This window comes from Corylus avellana, chromosome 3 (genome assembly GCF_965113065.1).
Source record: "Corylus avellana chromosome 3, dhCorAvel1.hap1.2, whole genome shotgun sequence".
Taxonomy (NCBI): Eukaryota; Viridiplantae; Streptophyta; class Magnoliopsida; order Fagales; family Betulaceae; genus Corylus; species Corylus avellana.
Genome location: NC_142492.1, coordinates 25,826,197 through 25,844,109, shown reverse-complemented (window position 1 = coordinate 25,844,109; position 17,913 = coordinate 25,826,197). Strand labels below are relative to the sequence as shown.

General features: G+C 34.3%; 2 protein-coding genes across 2 annotated transcripts; one reads left to right on the top strand and one right to left on the bottom strand.

The window, feature by feature from the left end:
- Positions 1–203: 203 nt before the first annotated feature.
- LOC148587011 (rust resistance kinase Lr10-like) lies at positions 204–2,421 on the bottom strand. The gene is made up of 3 exons (XM_088514736.1): positions 1,719–2,421; positions 1,432–1,458; positions 204–1,354 (listed from the first exon to the last, which is right to left on the bottom strand). Exons 1-3 carry the CDS (start codon positions 2,419–2,421, stop codon positions 240–242), a joined length of 1,845 nt encoding a protein of 614 aa, XP_088370862.1. The 3' UTR covers positions 204–239.
- Positions 2,422–3,101: 680 nt separating this feature from the next.
- Positions 3,102–6,166, top strand: LOC132174654 (LEAF RUST 10 DISEASE-RESISTANCE LOCUS RECEPTOR-LIKE PROTEIN KINASE-like 2.1). The gene is made up of 4 exons (XM_088514732.1): positions 3,102–3,519; positions 3,583–3,942; positions 4,064–4,105; positions 4,994–6,166. The coding sequence occupies exons 1-4, from the start codon at positions 3,102–3,104 to the stop codon at positions 6,115–6,117; spliced, it is 1,944 nt and encodes a 647-aa protein (XP_088370858.1). The 3' UTR covers positions 6,118–6,166.
- Positions 6,167–17,913: the final 11,747 nt, after the last annotated feature.

The following is a 17,913-nucleotide window of genomic DNA, read 5'->3' as shown; positions in this document are numbered from 1 at the left end:
CAATTGATTATAGTTTCTCTAGCTTTCCAACATCTATTTTTAAATGTTTTAAGGTTTGATACAAGAAAAAACTTGAAGTCCTTACATTGACAAGATGAATAAGGTTTTCCCCTTTTCCCACTCTCCATCTTTGAATAAAAAAAAAAAAGAAAAAAGAAAAAAGAACTAGATGATAGGGTTTAAGAGTACAAGATCATTGCAACCTAAATTATTATCACATACGCTAAGTTTACATACAATTATTTTGATTCTGGGATGACCTCCAACTCTAGGTTTTGACGTTTTGTAGGCATATTTGCATTATTTTTTACATGGCCAGTAGAGGCAAAGGGATTGGGAGGCATAATTAATTTATCTCCTTCTCCTTCCAACATTTTAACCACATCTTTTATGAAAGGGCGATCCACTGGGTTCCATTGGATGCACCAGAGTCCAACAGTTGCAAGTTTCTTTGCGATTTTATCATCTCCATCATCCTCAACAAAGATTCTTATGTCTTCTTTTTGTTCCAGGATATTGTAGATCCATTCTGGAAAGTAGACTTGGCTAGTGTTTTCAACTGTAATGTCAACATTTTTCCTCCCTTTGGCTATTTCAAGTAACAATATTCCAAAACTATAAACATCTGCTTTAGAAGACACATTCCCAAAATTTCTGGAGAATACTTCGGGTGCAATGTAACCCATAGTCCCCCTAACTGTAGTCATGGACATTGCACTATGATCCTTTGAACACAACTTTGCAAGACCAAAATCAGAAATTTTTGGATTGAAGTTCTGGTCTAGCAAAACATTTTGAGGTTTAATATCAAAATGGAGGATTCGTTGGTCACATCCTTGGTGAAGATATTCGATTCCTTTTGCTACCCCAAGAGCAATATCTTGCATCTTATCCAAATTAAGAATACAATTCTTGGCATCCGATGAAGATATGAACTTTTCTAGTGAATTATTTGATAAAAACTCATAAACTAGAGCTCGTCTAAATCCATCGGCGCAGAAGCCAACCAAGCGAACCACGTTAACATGATGGATTGTACCAATTGTTCCAACTTCGTTTATGAATTCTTCCCCATTTCCCTTGGAAGTGTTAAGGATCTTCACTGCAACATAGATTTCATGGGAAAGCTTTCCTTTAAATACTGTTCCATATGCTCCTTCACCTAACTTCTCAGAAAATTGATTTGTAATCTTTTTAATGTCGACATACGAGTATCTTGTGGGTTTGAAATTTCTGTAGTCTTCTAAAAACTTCTCAATCTTCACTTGATGTTCTTTTTCTACTTTATCATAAGTATAGAAACGGTAGAGAGCAAAGACAGGAAGTAGCAATAGAAATGAACCTAAGGTGACACCTGTGTAATAAACATGTGTGAGTCAATAGTTTACATCTCCCAAATAAAAAGAATTTTGTATGACCAAGACAACTCACCCGTGATTGCTAACTTTGATAATGCACCTGTTAAAGATTTAACATAATTAGCTTCTGATTCTACGTTTCCAAAAGAAAATATATCTTTCGCCTAAAATTTTCTTGCTAATAGCCAAGTTATATTGAATTTAGACCCCCTGAGGTCAAGAGGGCTAAAGGTACTGTGCAGTGAGTTAATATATGTTTATCAAACATTTTATTTTTGGGTGGAAATGAATGCACGTAGGCTTGAAAACTGTACATGAAGAAATTGAGTACAAAGGTGGAAATTGGAGAGAAGACAATACCTTCGAGGAAGCATTCGGTTTCTAATGCAGTGCTATTATTCTTCAATCTGCATTTCTTGCCTTTTGCTTCACAGTGTACACATACTGGTCTGGACCATTTCAGTTGAAGATTTTTCTCATCATCACCGAGCACTCTAGTATTTGGAATTGATCGAAGAGAATACATCTTTGTACAAGATGATAGGGGTAAGTCCATGAGGTCATCACGTTTATCGAAGGCATAAACCTGGTGTTTTTGGCTACTAAGACAGCGGATAAACCTGAATTTTACTTCTCTTTGGGAACAATTGAAGAAGACAAAGTCTGTAAGGCCAGTTGAAGAAGATTCCCCTGAAGACAAAGTCTGGTCTTCAGGGGAATCTTCTTCGAATTGGAAAGGCGAGGAAGATAAATTGAGTCTCCTAAGCTGCTTTGGAATACAATGAGCTGGATCATATAATTGAAGTACCTGAGATTTGTAGTCAATCCGTTTGACAAAAAGCTTGACTGAATTTGGCAGCTCAACCACTGCATCGTTTGTATCAGTGCAGGAGAGATTAAACCCAGGATACCCACAGTGCTCTGGCTGACTGTTAACCCGGAAGGGAAATCGGATGACTGGGCCACGAGCTCCACACGGCAATTTAGCACACCCATTACTTTGGCATTCTCCAAGGTCTATTATGAAAGCCACAAACAACAACAAGAAGTATGAGAATTCCATTTCTAAGCAAAATATCCAATCTCTCTGCTCTGGAATGCTTCCCAGAGATATATAGCTAGGCTTTCTCCAGTAAAGTTCGGATGAACTTCTCTTGGACTTGGAGTCTTGGACTTATGAATTAATGGTGGGCTGTGTTTGGCAGAGGCTGAACGCTCAAAAATTTTAAAAAAATTTCTCAAAATTAATATTAATATTTTTATTTTTTACATTATATCAATATTTTTTATTATTATTTAAATAAAAAAAATTATTAAAGAATAAATTTTTTTTATTTTTTATATAAAATATTCTTATTTTTTATTTTATATTAATTAAATTTACTTACTCCCCTTTTTCTTTCTATTGCCAAACACAGCCACGTATGAACCGACTGTGGTCCCAAATGTTTTTCAATAAATCCGGCTGTGGTCCCGTTTGGCAACTGACGGAAGAGGGATTTCTTGGACGGTTTCAGTAGCGGATCCTTCTGTAGCTGATGGAAAAAGAGAGGCAGAGTACAGCAGCACCACTCTTCACGTGAACATGCAGGCTTTTGTATTTTGTTTTTTCGACACCATTCTGAAAAAGTACGGCTGCAATTATTTCTTTATTCAGAAGGGCAATTATTTCTTTCCCTCCCACAAATTATTTACAGAACCGGCCTCTCTGCTCTCTCACTCTATGCTAGGATCTCCATATCCATGGTTAGAGGAATGCTCTTCCCTCCTGGACTCACGGTCCTAATTGTTGTTCTTGTCCTAGCCCATGAAATTTGCAGTGCCAAGGATAGTCATCATCACTCATGTCCTCCTTCTTCCTGCGGCAATATCCAGAATATAAGCTATCCGTTTCGGTTGGAAGGCGATCCACCAATGTGCGGAGATCAAAGGTATAATCTGTCTTGTGAGAATAACCAAACAGTGGTATATTTATATGCTGGAAAATACTACGTACAGGAAATCGATTACCGTATGTACACAATCCGAGTTGTAGACGCAGCTATGAAGAAAGACAAAACCTCCTTCACCCCTCGCTATTTTCTAAACCACTACAATTTCAGTTCAGGAGATCCATATACCTTTCGTTATCCACATAAAATGCATGTCCTTTGTGATAGTGGTCAGTACTGGCCGGTAGGGCCGGTAGGGGACCTTTTGACTTGGTACAATGTCGGTATGCGAGAAACGGGTGTGGTTTGGGTGAAGTGCGAAAAGCCAATGATTTCTGAGCTGTATTTGGACATGTCTAGTTGCTTGAGTAATGGAGTGAATTCTTCCAACTCTTCTCTATTCCATTCCAAGAACTATCGATATGTTTTATTTTCCCACTCTATATCTCTATGGGGTTTGGGAGACTTGTGCCAAATAGAACAAATGTTTCCGACAGCGTGGCCAGTAGATTACCCAAGAACGTGTTCAGACGTGTACGATCAAGTGGCCGATGGTTTTAAGCTTTCATGGGTGCAAGTTCTGTGTGATAACTTCAGAGATGACAGATGCTACCTCAATCACGCGAATTTCCCTGCTCAGTGCCTCTATCCCAGTTCTAAACTATCCGAGATACTTGAAAAAGGTAAGGTTTCTATCTCACAAAATTGTTTCAGAAAATTATTTAATTCACCTTTCAATTAATTATTAATTTTTTTTATTTTTTATTTTTATAGCTATTGAAGTTGTTACCAAAATACTGCTACCGCAGATCATTGGTAAGATCCTATATCTCTCTTTTGTTTTCTTTTAGAATATCATTTCTTGACTGTGAAGCATGCAAATAGTTTCAACGTGCAAACAAGATGAATATTAATGGCATTTACAAGAAAAGGACAATTAATTATACATTGTTACTATATTTCCAACTAAAATAAAAATACTATTTTTTTTTTTCGAGTTTTCAAATGCTAATGTTATTCTTTCTTTGCCAAAGCAGAAGACAAATTTTTTGCCAAAGCAGGTTGGCCAGACTATGATCGTAAGGTTTCTATCTCAAAAATTTGTATGTGAGTGATGGGGTTAATGCCAATCGCAGCATATATATATATATATATATATATATATATATGTGTGTGTGTGTGTGGGCGCGCGTGCAAATTAAATAGTCAAACTAGCTCAACCCAACTTAAATCCCAAACATGTAAATTCTAACGTTTATACTTGTTTATTCTTTAAGCATAAGCATGGCCAAGGGGAAAGTTGTTTATGGGATTTTATTAGACCTTAAACTTTTCAAATTATTTAAGTCACTTTCTTCATTAATTAAGTAATTTATATTTTTCATATTTATTGCAGTCAGTTTGGGAAAACTATTGATAATCATGATCACCTATGGCGGTAAGAACCTTTTATCTCTCATTGATCTTCTTTAATTTTTTTTCCCTTTTTACTTGATTAGCAGATAATTCGTTCGACTGTGAAACATGAAATATTTTGAAATGAAGGCAAAATGAAAATATTATTCACATGGAAAGAAAACAAAATTGTGATTAATTACGAGGATTTCGAAAGGCAGTGGGTTGAGCTGAAATAAATAAGATGCTGACAGTAGGTCATCTACATTTTGTTTTCTTATAATTTATCTTGACAATGTTCTTTCATAGGACTGTACCTTGCAGCAAGAGTTGTATTGTTGATTCCCTGCGTCGTTACGTTTTTGATATATAAATGGCGTAGAAGGCATTTATCGATGTATGATGTTGTTGAAGAATTCTTGCAAAGCCACAATAACCTCATGCCAATAAGGTACTCTTATTTTGAAATTAGGAAGATGACCAAAAATTTCAAGGACAAACTAGGCGAAGGAGGTTATGGCACTGTATTTAAAGGAACACTTCGAAGTGGCCGACTCGTAGCTATAAAGATGTTGGGTAGGTCCAAAACTAATGGACAAGATTTTATCAATGAAGTTGCAACTATTGGAAAGATTCACCATGTTAATGTAGTGCAACTCATTGGTTTTTGTGTTGAAGGATCAAAGCGTGCTCTAGTATATGAGTTCATGCCTAATGGCTCCCTGAATAAATACATATTTTCCCCAGAAGAAAGTACCCTCCTAAGCTATGACCAAATGTTTAATATAGCTTTAGGAGTGGCTCGTGGAATTGAATATCTACATCAAGGATGTGCCATGCAGATTTTGCACTTTGATATCAAGCCTCACAACATTCTTCTTGATGAGAATTTTGCTCCCAAGGTTTCTGACTTTGGCTTGGCAAAGCTATATCAAGTAGATGATAGCATTGTCTCTTTGACTGCTGCAAGAGGGACGTTAGGATACATGGCTCCTGAGTTGTTCTACAAAAACATTGGAGGCATTTCATACAAAGCTGATGTTTATAGTTTTGGAATGTTATTGATGGAAATGGCGGGTAGAAGAAGGAATGTGAATGCATTTGCAGACCATTCAAGCCAAATTTATTTCCCTACTTGGGTGTATGACCAATTGCACGACGGAAAGGACATACAAATGGAAGATGTTATTGAAGAGGAAAAGAAAATAGTTAAGAAGATGACCATGGTCGCCTTATGGTGTATACAGATGAAGCCTAGTAATCGCCCTTCAATGAACAGGGTCATAGAAATGCTTGAAGAAGAAGTTGAAAGCTTACAAATGCCTTCCAAGCCTTTCTTATCATCAATAGAGAGCCCCATGAGGGATGCTGGAGAGGATTCAAATCAAACTTGCTCATCAATTCAATCAGAAGAATCAAGTCAAACAACTTAGTTTTAAATGCAAATTAAGTGATATGAGTCTCCTCAATTACATTCCCATTAAATAGGGCAATTAGTGTTCTCATCTATATTTGATAGGATAAAGATGCTTGATGTTTTTGTGTAGTAAATAAGATCAGTTTCTTTGATTTATGATAATTTGCCTTATTACATCTGAAAATTCTAAAAACGACTCCAAACGACACCTATTCAAATGTCTAGGTGATTCACAAATATTAAGCGGAATAAGATCTAACCTAACAATCAATAATCAACCAAATACAGATATGTAATGAAAATCAAGAATACAGATATTTGGTTACGAAGAGGAAACCATTTAGAGAACTCTCTAAATGTAAAACCTCTCCGGGGCAGCCAAACCCAGGAAATCAATCCACTATAAGAAGAATTAGGGGTGCAAAGGCGGGCGGTTTTTAACCGCCAGCTAACCGCTAACCGCTATAACCGCCAACCGCCTAACCGCCTAACCGTTTAACCACATTAACCGCTAACCGCCTAACCGCCATAACCGCCTAGCAGTTAGCGGTTAGCGGTTATTGGGTCTACTAACCGTAACCGCTAACCGCTAACCGCCATTTTATATAATATATTTTTATAATTATACATATAACATAATCACTTGATCATTAAATCACAATTTTTTTTAAAAATAATTAAATCACAATTTGAGTATTAATATATTATCACTATAATTTATATGATTATATCATATAATCACTTGATCATTAAATCACAATTTTTTTTAAAAAAAAATTAAATCACAATTTGAGTATTAATATATTATCACTATAATTTATATGATTATATCACATGAGATTGATTATTAAATCATTTGATTATATAATAACAAAGTATACATATATAATATGACATAACTCATAAGTATACTAATTCATACTAATACAACAATTAAATATCTAGAGACTTATTTCCAGTGTATGTTATAAACCTATAAGTCTATATAAGTCTACATATGTATATGAATAATATAAATGTATAATATCAATAGTTAATCATATGATTCAATGACAATTCAAATACTTTATTCAAGACTTCAAGTGAATCATATTATTAATGTACAATGATGATATGATTCGTATAATATCAAATTAAGTAATTGACATTGGATTAAACAATGACCAATGTGTTACTTATAAACATAATTTAAGTATTAATGTATTATCATTATAATTTTAGTAATTTATATATTATCACTATAATTGATATGATTATATCACATGATGACTTGATCATTAAATCATATGATTATATAATAATAAATAATACATATATAATATGACATAACTCATAAGTCATAAGTCTACAAGTTAATCATATGATTCATGTATAATGATAATCACAATTGATTCAATTGAATTAAACAATATGTTACTTATAACTACAAGTCTACAATTTAATTAAAGCATTATTAGATACTTTAGGAATTTAGGATTTAGGATTTTGAACATTACCATTTACCATTAGATATTAAGTTCAATTCAAAGAAAAAAGATTATAAGTAAATATGATAAGAATTTAAATAATTAATCATATGAATCATATAATATAATTTAATGAGACTATATGATTATATAATATCAAATTAAGTAATTGACATTAGATTCAACAATGTGTTACTTATAATCACAATTGAAGTATTAATGTATTTTTTGAACATTTTTCAGAAAAAGAAATTTAACCATTTTTTGAAAGAAAAAAAAAAGAAAATTAACAATTTTGAACAATTTTGAATTATATATATATATATATATATATATATATATATATATATATATATATATAATTGCTTATAGTTATATTATATGCATATTGAATAATATAAATGTATAAGATAAATATTTAACTATATGATCCAATTACAATTCCAATACTTAATCAATTATTCATGTACAATGACAATGACAATGTGATTCATATAATATCAAATTAAGTAATTGACATTGGATTAAACAATGTGTTATTTATAACTACAATTGAAGTATTTTTGTTTGTTTGTAAGTTTATAAGATCAACATTTAATCATATGATCCAATGACAATTCAAATATTTATAGCAATTTGGCCCAATAAGATATTAAAAATACAAGAAAAAAAAATGAGGGTAAAAAAAAGCCCAAAAAAAAAAAGCCTAATTTTAAAAAAGCGGTTAGCGGGCGGTTATCTATTTCACTAACCGCTAACCGGCCACTAACCGCTAACCGTTAACCGCTAGGCGGTTAGCGGTTGCGGTTAGTGAAATTTACTAACCGCTAGGGCGGTTACGGTTAGCGGTTATTGCCACTAACCGCTAACCGTAACCGCCTTTGCACCCCTAAGAAGAATAAGGAATACAAGAAGAATTACAAAACCTTTGCAATTTACTCTTCCTTGTACACGACAAGCGACCCACTTGACTTCTACCGCAGTAGCCCTTTCCAGAACATCTGGCACAATTCTTCTATAAGATTTCCTTTCACCGGAACTCGGATTGGCTTCACGTATTTAATCCCTTCTCAAATAAGCTAGAACAATATCTCTCTCTAAGCTCTCTAATTTTGCTCTCCAAAATACGTACTTATAAATGTAGCAAAATCGTGTTTAAATAGAAAATAACCCTAATAAGTCAGCCAGGTCCGGACCCTGCAAATCTGAGGTCCGGACAGGCCTCATAAAATGAACTTTCGGGAAATGGGGTCCGGACCCCTCCTTCAAAAGACAGTTTCTGGAAATGGGGTCCGGACCCTGCTTCTGGCGGTCCGGACCCTTCCTTCAAAACCTTGTTTCTGGTTGATGGAAATGGGGTCCGAACCCTACTTCTGGGGGTCCGGACCTGCCTTCTAGAATCTGCTTCCTAGACATATTGAGGTGCTCATTTTCAACAACTTACATGCAAACCGAATGTGCCAAATCCTAACCTAACAAACTCCCCCTTTTGGCCATTCGGGGACAAAAATAATTTGTACATGAAAATGACACATCAGAAAATAAAAAAAAAATCAACTCCCCCTTTTTGTCATAGAAGGACAAAAGGTCTCCATGGTTCCTGAAACACTCACAAAATTCATCAAAGCATATGTGGAACAGGAATAAACAATGACCAATAATATAACAAATTTGAATAGAATATAATCATGAATAGCTCACCAAATCTGTTAGAAAACCAAACAAATATCACTTATAGATGCAACAAGTATATCAAAATCAAAATCATCTATGGTGTTCTATCTATGGTGCTATGAATGCATAATGAGTGAAATGCAAGATCATGAAGAAAAAAAATTTCTCCCCCTCAAACTGAAACTACAAACAATCAAATTCTAGAATTTGATTTGAAATCAAATCTGAAAAGAATGAAGAAAGAAAACATACCTTGAAGGATTGAATCTTGATCCTTTAAGTTGAAAAGATGGAATCACAGAGAAAGAAAAAAAAAAAAAAATAATAACACACAAAAAAATTGATCCTCCCCCTTAATATAAAAACAAAATAAACAATAAAACTTTTTTTTTTTTTTTTTTTTTTAATTTTTTAATTTTTAAAGAAAAACACAACTTGTATAGATATCGAATAAATCATGCATACCCTTATGAATATCTTAACCATCCAGAGTGATCAACAAACTACACTTACACCTTAAATGTACCATATGCATGACACAACCTTGTTCTGTGAATGCAGTCAAGTAGGCAATAATCATAAATCTCATGTGAATGTGTAGTGTGTAAAAACTCCCATTAAATAAGATTTCATCAGTGGAAAGGAAATCTAGGCAGACATTTTTTAAATGAAAGACAAACAGTCTGATTCAAGCCACAGTAAAACCTTATAATGTTAGGACCTAGATTCCCTCATCTGATACACTCCCCCTGAGACTAATCATTCGCTTTTACCATGTCCTTTAGTAATCATCTATTTCCGCAATGATTTGATCACTGATTCTTTCTTTAGGGACAGCCAGAAGCAAAACTAAGTCATTTGAGCTTATTTTATGCCCTTTTTTTTTTTTTTTTTTTTTTTTTTTGGAAAATGTTGGAATTTTTAGGAGCTAGGTTCAACTAACGAGTTGGTCAAGTGGATAGAACTGACACAACCTATCTTCCAAGCAAAATGTTTGCTCCAAATTCCCAAACACATAACAAAAATCTAAACCTAATGGGGGCAAAAAGTGTACAATTTCGAACATGAGAAAAACTGACTCTTACTCCTTTAACAGTCTTCAGAAAAACAAGGTTTATCAGAAACATATGAAGCAATAGATGTAAATTGCAGAAATATTGACCCCACTCATATGTAAAATATTCATTTGAGCACAAGAAATGAGAAACTGAGTATCCAACAATTAAAACAATCTAAAAGAATAAAAAAAATAATCAAAGAAAATAAAAACAAAGCAAACAAAAATTCAAAAAGAAACAAAAATGCCCTAGAACAGCTATAGACAAATATCAATATGCTCAATTTCTAGGCATGGTCTATGTGCCCACCTAATCTAGGTGAGTCCATTACCACTCCCCCTCAATGGGTGAATGGTATTAATCTTCTTGACCCAAACTTTCTTCACATCAGGGACAACTGTGTGACTCTTATCCAAGACATCTAACCGTGTTACTAGGTCTCTCATCATGTTGAATAATTTCTCATAACTATTTCTAGAATGGAAATATTCTCTTTTAGGCCCATGACTGTTAAGCTGAAAACACTTAGGACGAATATGTCCAAACTTACCACAGTTATGACACGTAGGAATAAACCTTTGAGAAGGTTGGTTCCTTAACATGTGCATATTTCTCGACTTAGATCTAGACATATAGGAATCAGTTAGAGTTCCCTTACCTTTTCCACCTTTGGAAATTTGAGGAGAAATTACCTTCTTTTCAGCCAAGCTATCTTCTTTGTTCACTGGTTTCACAAAAATCATCTTTGAAGAAGAAGCAACATTAGTAGATAAAATAGCAGATTTATCAAAACCCAATCCAGTTCTATCAAACGAATGTTTCTGATTATGTAGCATTTGATTTAGCTTTTCACTAGAGAATTTTGTTAAATGATTCTTTGATTCATTCAGTTCATTCTCTAAGGATTTCACTTTGGCAATTAGCATTTGATTTTCAGACATCAAAGTATTATGAGTAGCAAGAGAATCAGTTAAAGTGACAGAAAGTTGATCATTTTCAAGATTAACCTCATTGAGTTTCTTTAATTGCTGCTTATTCAGCTTTTTCAGTTTAGTGTATTCCACAAAGAGATTATTATAAGCATTTTGCAAATCATCTTCTTCTTCCGAATCATTATCGGACACACCTTGTTTGTCTTGAGAATTACACTCACTATTCTCATGCTCACTCTCATAACTAACTCCAAATGCTAAGTAATTAACTCCCTGTTCAGCATCGTCCTTGTCTGACTCATCACTTTGAGTCACATTAAATGCCTTGCCATTTGACTTTCTCAAGTTAGCACAGTCAACACGAATGTGCCCATGTCCTCCACATTCGTGACACTTAATACCTCTAGGTGACTTTCCTTTCTCAACATTCTCATTTCTAGATTTCTCAGAAAATTGTGAATTGCTATTTCTAAAATTTCCTTTGTTGGCTCTAAAGAATTTCCTAAACTTCTTAGCAAACATAGCAATTTCTTCCTCATTTCCAGAATCCTCATCAGATGAACCACAAGAGTCAACCTTAACATTTTTTGCCTTAAAAGCAATATTTTTGGTGTTCTTGTGTTTAGGAAGAATTAGCTCAAAGGTCTGAAGGGAACCTACAAGTTCTTCTACTCTCATAGTGTCTAAGTTTTTGCTCTGTTGTATAGCAGCAATTTGGGGAATAAACCTCTCAGGCAAGGATCTTAAGATTTTTTTTCACTACTTTAGCATCATCCATTTTCTTTCCCAAATTAATGGTAGAGTTTCTAATGGCACTAAGCTTTGAATAGAATTCATCAAAAGTTTCATCTTCCTGCATTCTAATCTCCTCAAACTGAGAAACCAACATTTGAATTTTTGAGGTTCTAACAACCTTAGTTCCTTCATGTGTGATTTCTAACGTTTCCCAAGCTTCCTTAGCTATTTCACATCTAGAAATTCTAGAAAATTCCTCATTTGAAACAGAGATGTAAATAGCATTTATAGCTTTGTCATTCGCAGTAGCATTAGTTTTTTCTTCCGTTGTCCATTCAGCTATTGCTTTGTCTGGACATGTCCATCCAGATTCAACAATATGCCAAACATTAATGGATTTAAAATAAGCTCTCATACGAATTTTCCAAAGCGTATAATTTGTTCCGTCAAAGACGGGAAGAGAATTAGGAGCAACCGTAAGAGACATTTGATATGGAATCTTGGATCACACTCAGGAAAAAAATTCCTTCACAGAGTGAACCTGCTCTGATACCAATTGAAAATTCTAAAAACGACTCCAAACGACACCTATTCAAATGTCTAGGTGATTCACAAATATTAAGCGGAATAAGATCTAACCTAACAATCAATAATCAACCAAATACATATATGTAATGAAAATCAAGAATACAGATATTTGGTTACGAAGAGGAAACCATTTAGAGAACTCTCTAAATGTAAAACCTCTCCGGGGCAGCCAAACCTAGGAAATCAATCCACTATAAGAAGAATAAGGAATACAAGAAGAATTACAAAACCTTTGCAATTTACTCTTCCTTGTACACGACAAGCGACCCACTTGACTTCTACCGCAGTAGCCCTTTCCAGAACATCTGGCACAATTCTTCTATAAGATTTCCTTTCACCGGAACTCGGATTGACTTCACGTATTTAATCTCTTCTCAAATAAGCTAGAACAATATCTCTCTCTAAGCTCTCTAATTTTGCTCTCCAAAATACGTACTTATAAATGTAGCAAAATCGTGTTTAAATAGAAAATAACCCTAATAAGTCAGCCAGGTCCGGACCCTGCAAATTTGAGGTTCGGACAGGCCTCATAAAATGAACTTTCGGGAAATGGGGTCCGGATCCCTCCTTCAAAAGACAGTTTCTGGAAATGGGGTCCGGACCCTGCTTCTGGCGGTCCGGACCCTTCCTTCAAAACCTTGTTTCTGGTTGATGGAAATGGGGTCCGAACCCTACTTCTGGGGGTCCGGACCTGCCTTCTAGAATCTGCTTCCTGGACATATTGAGGTGCTCATTTTCAACAACTTACATGCAAACCGAATGTGCCAAATCCTAACCTAACAACATCATTTCTTTTGTTTGAAGTATATTTTTCTCATATTTAACCAATGAATTCAGTTTCAGTTTGAGAAGGTATGGTGCTATTCTTCTCATCCCCTGCGTTGTAAAATTGGCATATCACAATTCATAAGTTTTTGTTCTAAACGTTGAAGAGAATGAACTAATCGAGCAACTGTGTTTTCAAAGCTTTGGAAGTATAGAGTGTTTAAACAAAGGTTAATTAATGTTTAAAGTCACCCAAAAAAGCTTTGGATCTGATGTATGTGTTGGGTGTGCATTGATTAATATGCTTGTGACAATATTTAAATTTTAGCATATAACATGCTTGAGAAAACACCGGAGAAGATAATTTTACTTGGACTTTGCATTTGGGGTACCCAATTAAGAAAGGCAATAGATTTTCATTTGGATACAATTTTGAGTGGTTAGGTACCATCTTAATTGGTTTACTCTAAGTGCATTTTTATCAGCTTGGGTGGAGTCAGAATTGTTGTCCTTGGGCAATGATTGCATTCTTGGGTTACTCTAGTGGGGTTGGCTTTAATGCTTGCGTGTGTGGCGAATAAATTTGTTGTGATTCAAGAAAGTGCCCAATCGGATGGTAGATCAAAATTTCATGTCTAGATATGTATCAGAGCATATGTTGAAAGTGAAGGGAATTATAAGGAAGTTTGGAACTTCTATTTAAAATGATCAAGGACCATTTTTTGGCAAACCACCCTTTCTAGTGTCCTTGAGTTGTATACAAAATCTTTCTGATTTGTGTATGAGGGAGCAAGTTTATACCCACATAGTGAAACTACTTCTTACGGCAATTTGTCTTGAAATTCTCTTATTAGCATATATGCACGGTCTGACATAATGGAAGATGCTTGAAAAGCTTTTGATGCTGCTTGAGAAGAGTTTTATTTCTTATAATAGGATTGTTCATAGTTATGCTAAAAGTTTGTACACTGAAAAAGCCTTTAACCTTCTTCATGAAATTAGAGGATACAGAAATCAAGGCGAGAGCTTTCCCATTTGGTAGCCTCTCGAGTGGAGCTGCTAGTATGGTTGTGATTGGTAAGAGCAAGCAAATTCATGCCAGGGTACCAAAAACAGGGTTTGTGTAAAGCGAATGCATTTGTAAGGCTTTGTTCTCCATGTGTTGTAGGCGTGGAAAGATAGAATCTGCTTTCCATGTTTTGAAATCCACTTATAAATGGATTATATAGAATTTTTGTTTTTTGAGAGCATATAATTCTACCAACATGATTTAGGTGTTAGGATTTTACATACTAAAAGTGTAATTTTAAATCTAATTACAGAAAATGTATCATTTGGAAATGTAATTGCAATTTAAAAATGTAAAAAAATAAAGAATTTAAAAATTCTTTTACAAAAAAATGAGGAGATTGAAGAAAATACAGGCTTCGTGACTTACTTGACACTAAAACAGAATGTCAACAAAGATTTGTGTGTGGATACCACATTTTTCAGGCATATTATCATACGATCATTTTTTAGGCATATGATCATTTGTCTAAAAGGATGTCATATGATCATATGATCATATGACAAAGCAAATAATGCAGAGGATGCTACAAAATTAATAGTGAAAGCCCTTTTGGTGTTTTTCAGGAGAATGAAAACTTTTAAAATTCAACAATATTTGAAGAGACAGTTTCTCAATAAATATGTTTTTAGGGTCATGATATATGACTCTAGAAGCCGTATAGATGCAAAGCTCTCTAGTGTGATGAAAAATAGAGATTTGAATTGGATGCCAACTAAGTCAAAAGAGCTGGTTGCAATTCAAAGCCATTTGTCTCTAGTGGATTTGGGTGTTCATAATATGTCTATTTGGCAGCCTTCAATGAACTGCAAATATTCTTGTAGGGACACATGGGAGGCTCTTAGAGAAAAGTTTCCTAAAGTTGGGTGGCATAAACTAGTATGGTTTTCTTTTCCTATTCCTAAACACTCTTTCTTCCTATGGCTAACTATTAGAGGGGGCGCTTTTTTTTTTTTAATCAAAGCGGAAGAGGGGGGGAAAAGGGAATAGAGGGGGCTTATATACTAGGGATACGTTGCTAAGTTGGGGTATGGTAGGGGATATGAAATGCTTATTTTGTCACCATACTATTGAAAGTAGGGAGCATTTATTTTTTTAGTGTGATTGGAGTAAGTGGTTAGAGAGAGAAGTGATGCTTAAAAGTTTGGTTAATCCTATTTGGCTGGATTGGGATGAGGTGGTGAGGGAAGGCATGAAGGCATGAAAGGGGAAAAATTTGCAATGCACTATGTGTAAATTGGCTTTTGGGGCAATTGTGTATCACATACGGAAGCACCGGAATAGTATTCAATTTTGATAATAGAGTGAATTCTGAGAAGCAAATAATATAACTTATTTGTTGGGAGATTAGTACAAGAATCATGGGATAGAGGAAACGAAAATTCAAGCATACTATTGAAAATGCCAAGATTTGTGAGAATTAGAGCATTCATTTGAGAATGTTGGTTCAAAAAGGGTGACAAAGGTCTTTTTTTTTTCTTTGATAGGTAGTCGTATTTTTTTTAGCTTGTGATTTTTTTTTTTTTTTTTTTTTTTTTTTTTTTTTTGTGTATGAGACCATTTGTAATTGTTTTCATTTGGGTTTGGTTTCTTGTTGTTTGATGTAAAGAACTAAGTTCCAGCTTTATTGTTGGTGTGTTTTAGTGTTTTGCTTGTGTTGAAATGAAAATTTCATTCATTAAAAAAAAACAAAAAAAGAAGAAAGAAAAGGGACGGTTTCTAGAGTTGGTGATCGAAAGGACACAATGTAATTAATGAGAAACTGATCCAAATGAAGATTTCGATTTTCTTTTTTCCTTTTAGTTTTCTTGGACTTTGTATATTCTTTTGAGCCTCTTTATCTAAGAAGTTGCAGTTGCTCGAGATCAGATATGACTTGTTATTCTTAATAAAAGAATTTTCTAAGGAATTTTGTTTGCTAATGAGTTATCATTGTTGGCAGCAAGCTGAACTTTTATCAAATCGCTTTGGTTAAAACTGATATCAAGTAGATACTTAATCCACCTGTTAAATTTTTAGTGCTACTACAATGTCATACTCAATCAGCAGATGACACTTTTAATAAAATTATTGATCATAAATTTAAGAAAAAAGATTTTAAAAAAATAATTCATTGGACCAATATTCGGCCAGGGCCATTTTAGAATGTTTCCATCCCATCACAACAAAAGCCCACACATTCTCATCCAATGACTTGAGAAAAGATTGAGATTGTGCCTTGACAACAAGGGTCAAAAATACACTCAAAATGTTAGTTCAAAAGGAGTGAACCTTGATAATAATTGAGAGGATCATATTCAAACCCCAATGCACCACACAAGCAATAATGAAATAAGATAAAATAAAATGCTACAGTTAAAGGAAAACTACAAGGATAATCACCCAAACAATCAACACCACATTTTTGGTGACGAAATGAAAATCCTTTGAGCATCTCAAAACTACAAGGCAGTCAAACTCAAAAAAATCATTCACTATAGAAAATTCAAAGTGACTTCTATGTACATAGACAAACTCTTTGCTTACCCTTTTGCCTCCTTAGCAGCTTCAGCTTCTCATTGGCCAATTCTATACATAAGTTACTTACCAACCCACTGGTACACTTCAACGATTGAAAGATATGATAAAGGCTTGTGGTTTGAAACAAAATTCCAAGAGAGATGAAGCAACAAAAGCTTTCAACAATAGCTCTCTTGGCAGACAACAAGGTGAAGCTAAACAACTTTACAAAACGTTCTAGGGGCTTAGACTTGGTCTATAGTAGACTATCATCATCCTTATAAAGATAAAGGATAGAAAACCCTAATCCTTTTGTGTGAAAAATGCTTCAACATTGTGTAGAAAATCTTTCAATGTTAGGATGTGTAAATGCACTGTCAAGATACCTCTAGGGTTTCTTTATAAAAAGCCATGAATATAGAAAAGTATCAGGACAGCTTGTTGACGATGGCCTCTGGTAGGCTCTATAATTAATCTTCCATAAGTAGCGTCAGGACAATTTTTTTTATGGTACTTCTAGCAATGCTCTCGGGTAGGCTATGAAAATATCCTTTTACAAGCAACGTTAGGATGTCCTTATGATTTCTTCATAACAAACTATAAAAATAGATTACCATCTCGAGTGGGCTCTAGAATTCATCTTCCACGAATAGCATTATGACATTCTTCTGATGGACCTTTTGAGGGTACAATTGGGTAGGCTCTGAAATTTTTTTTTTTACATGTATAGTGTTGGCATGTTTTTCTGATAGTCTTCTAGGATAGGCAAAAGTTCTATTACCACATACCATGTGAGAACGATATATGATGGTCTTTCTGACAGTAGCTTAAAATTTTCAATCTAAGCCTAACTTTTTACACCAAAACATTTAGGTGATAAAAAGTTTACAACCCATGTTTTGATCACCAAAATGGGCCAATATCTAAAACCTAACACACATTAACATGGTGGATCCTACCCATTGTTCACACATCATTTATGAATTCTTACTATTTCTCTTGTAGGGTTTAGATCTTTACTGAAAC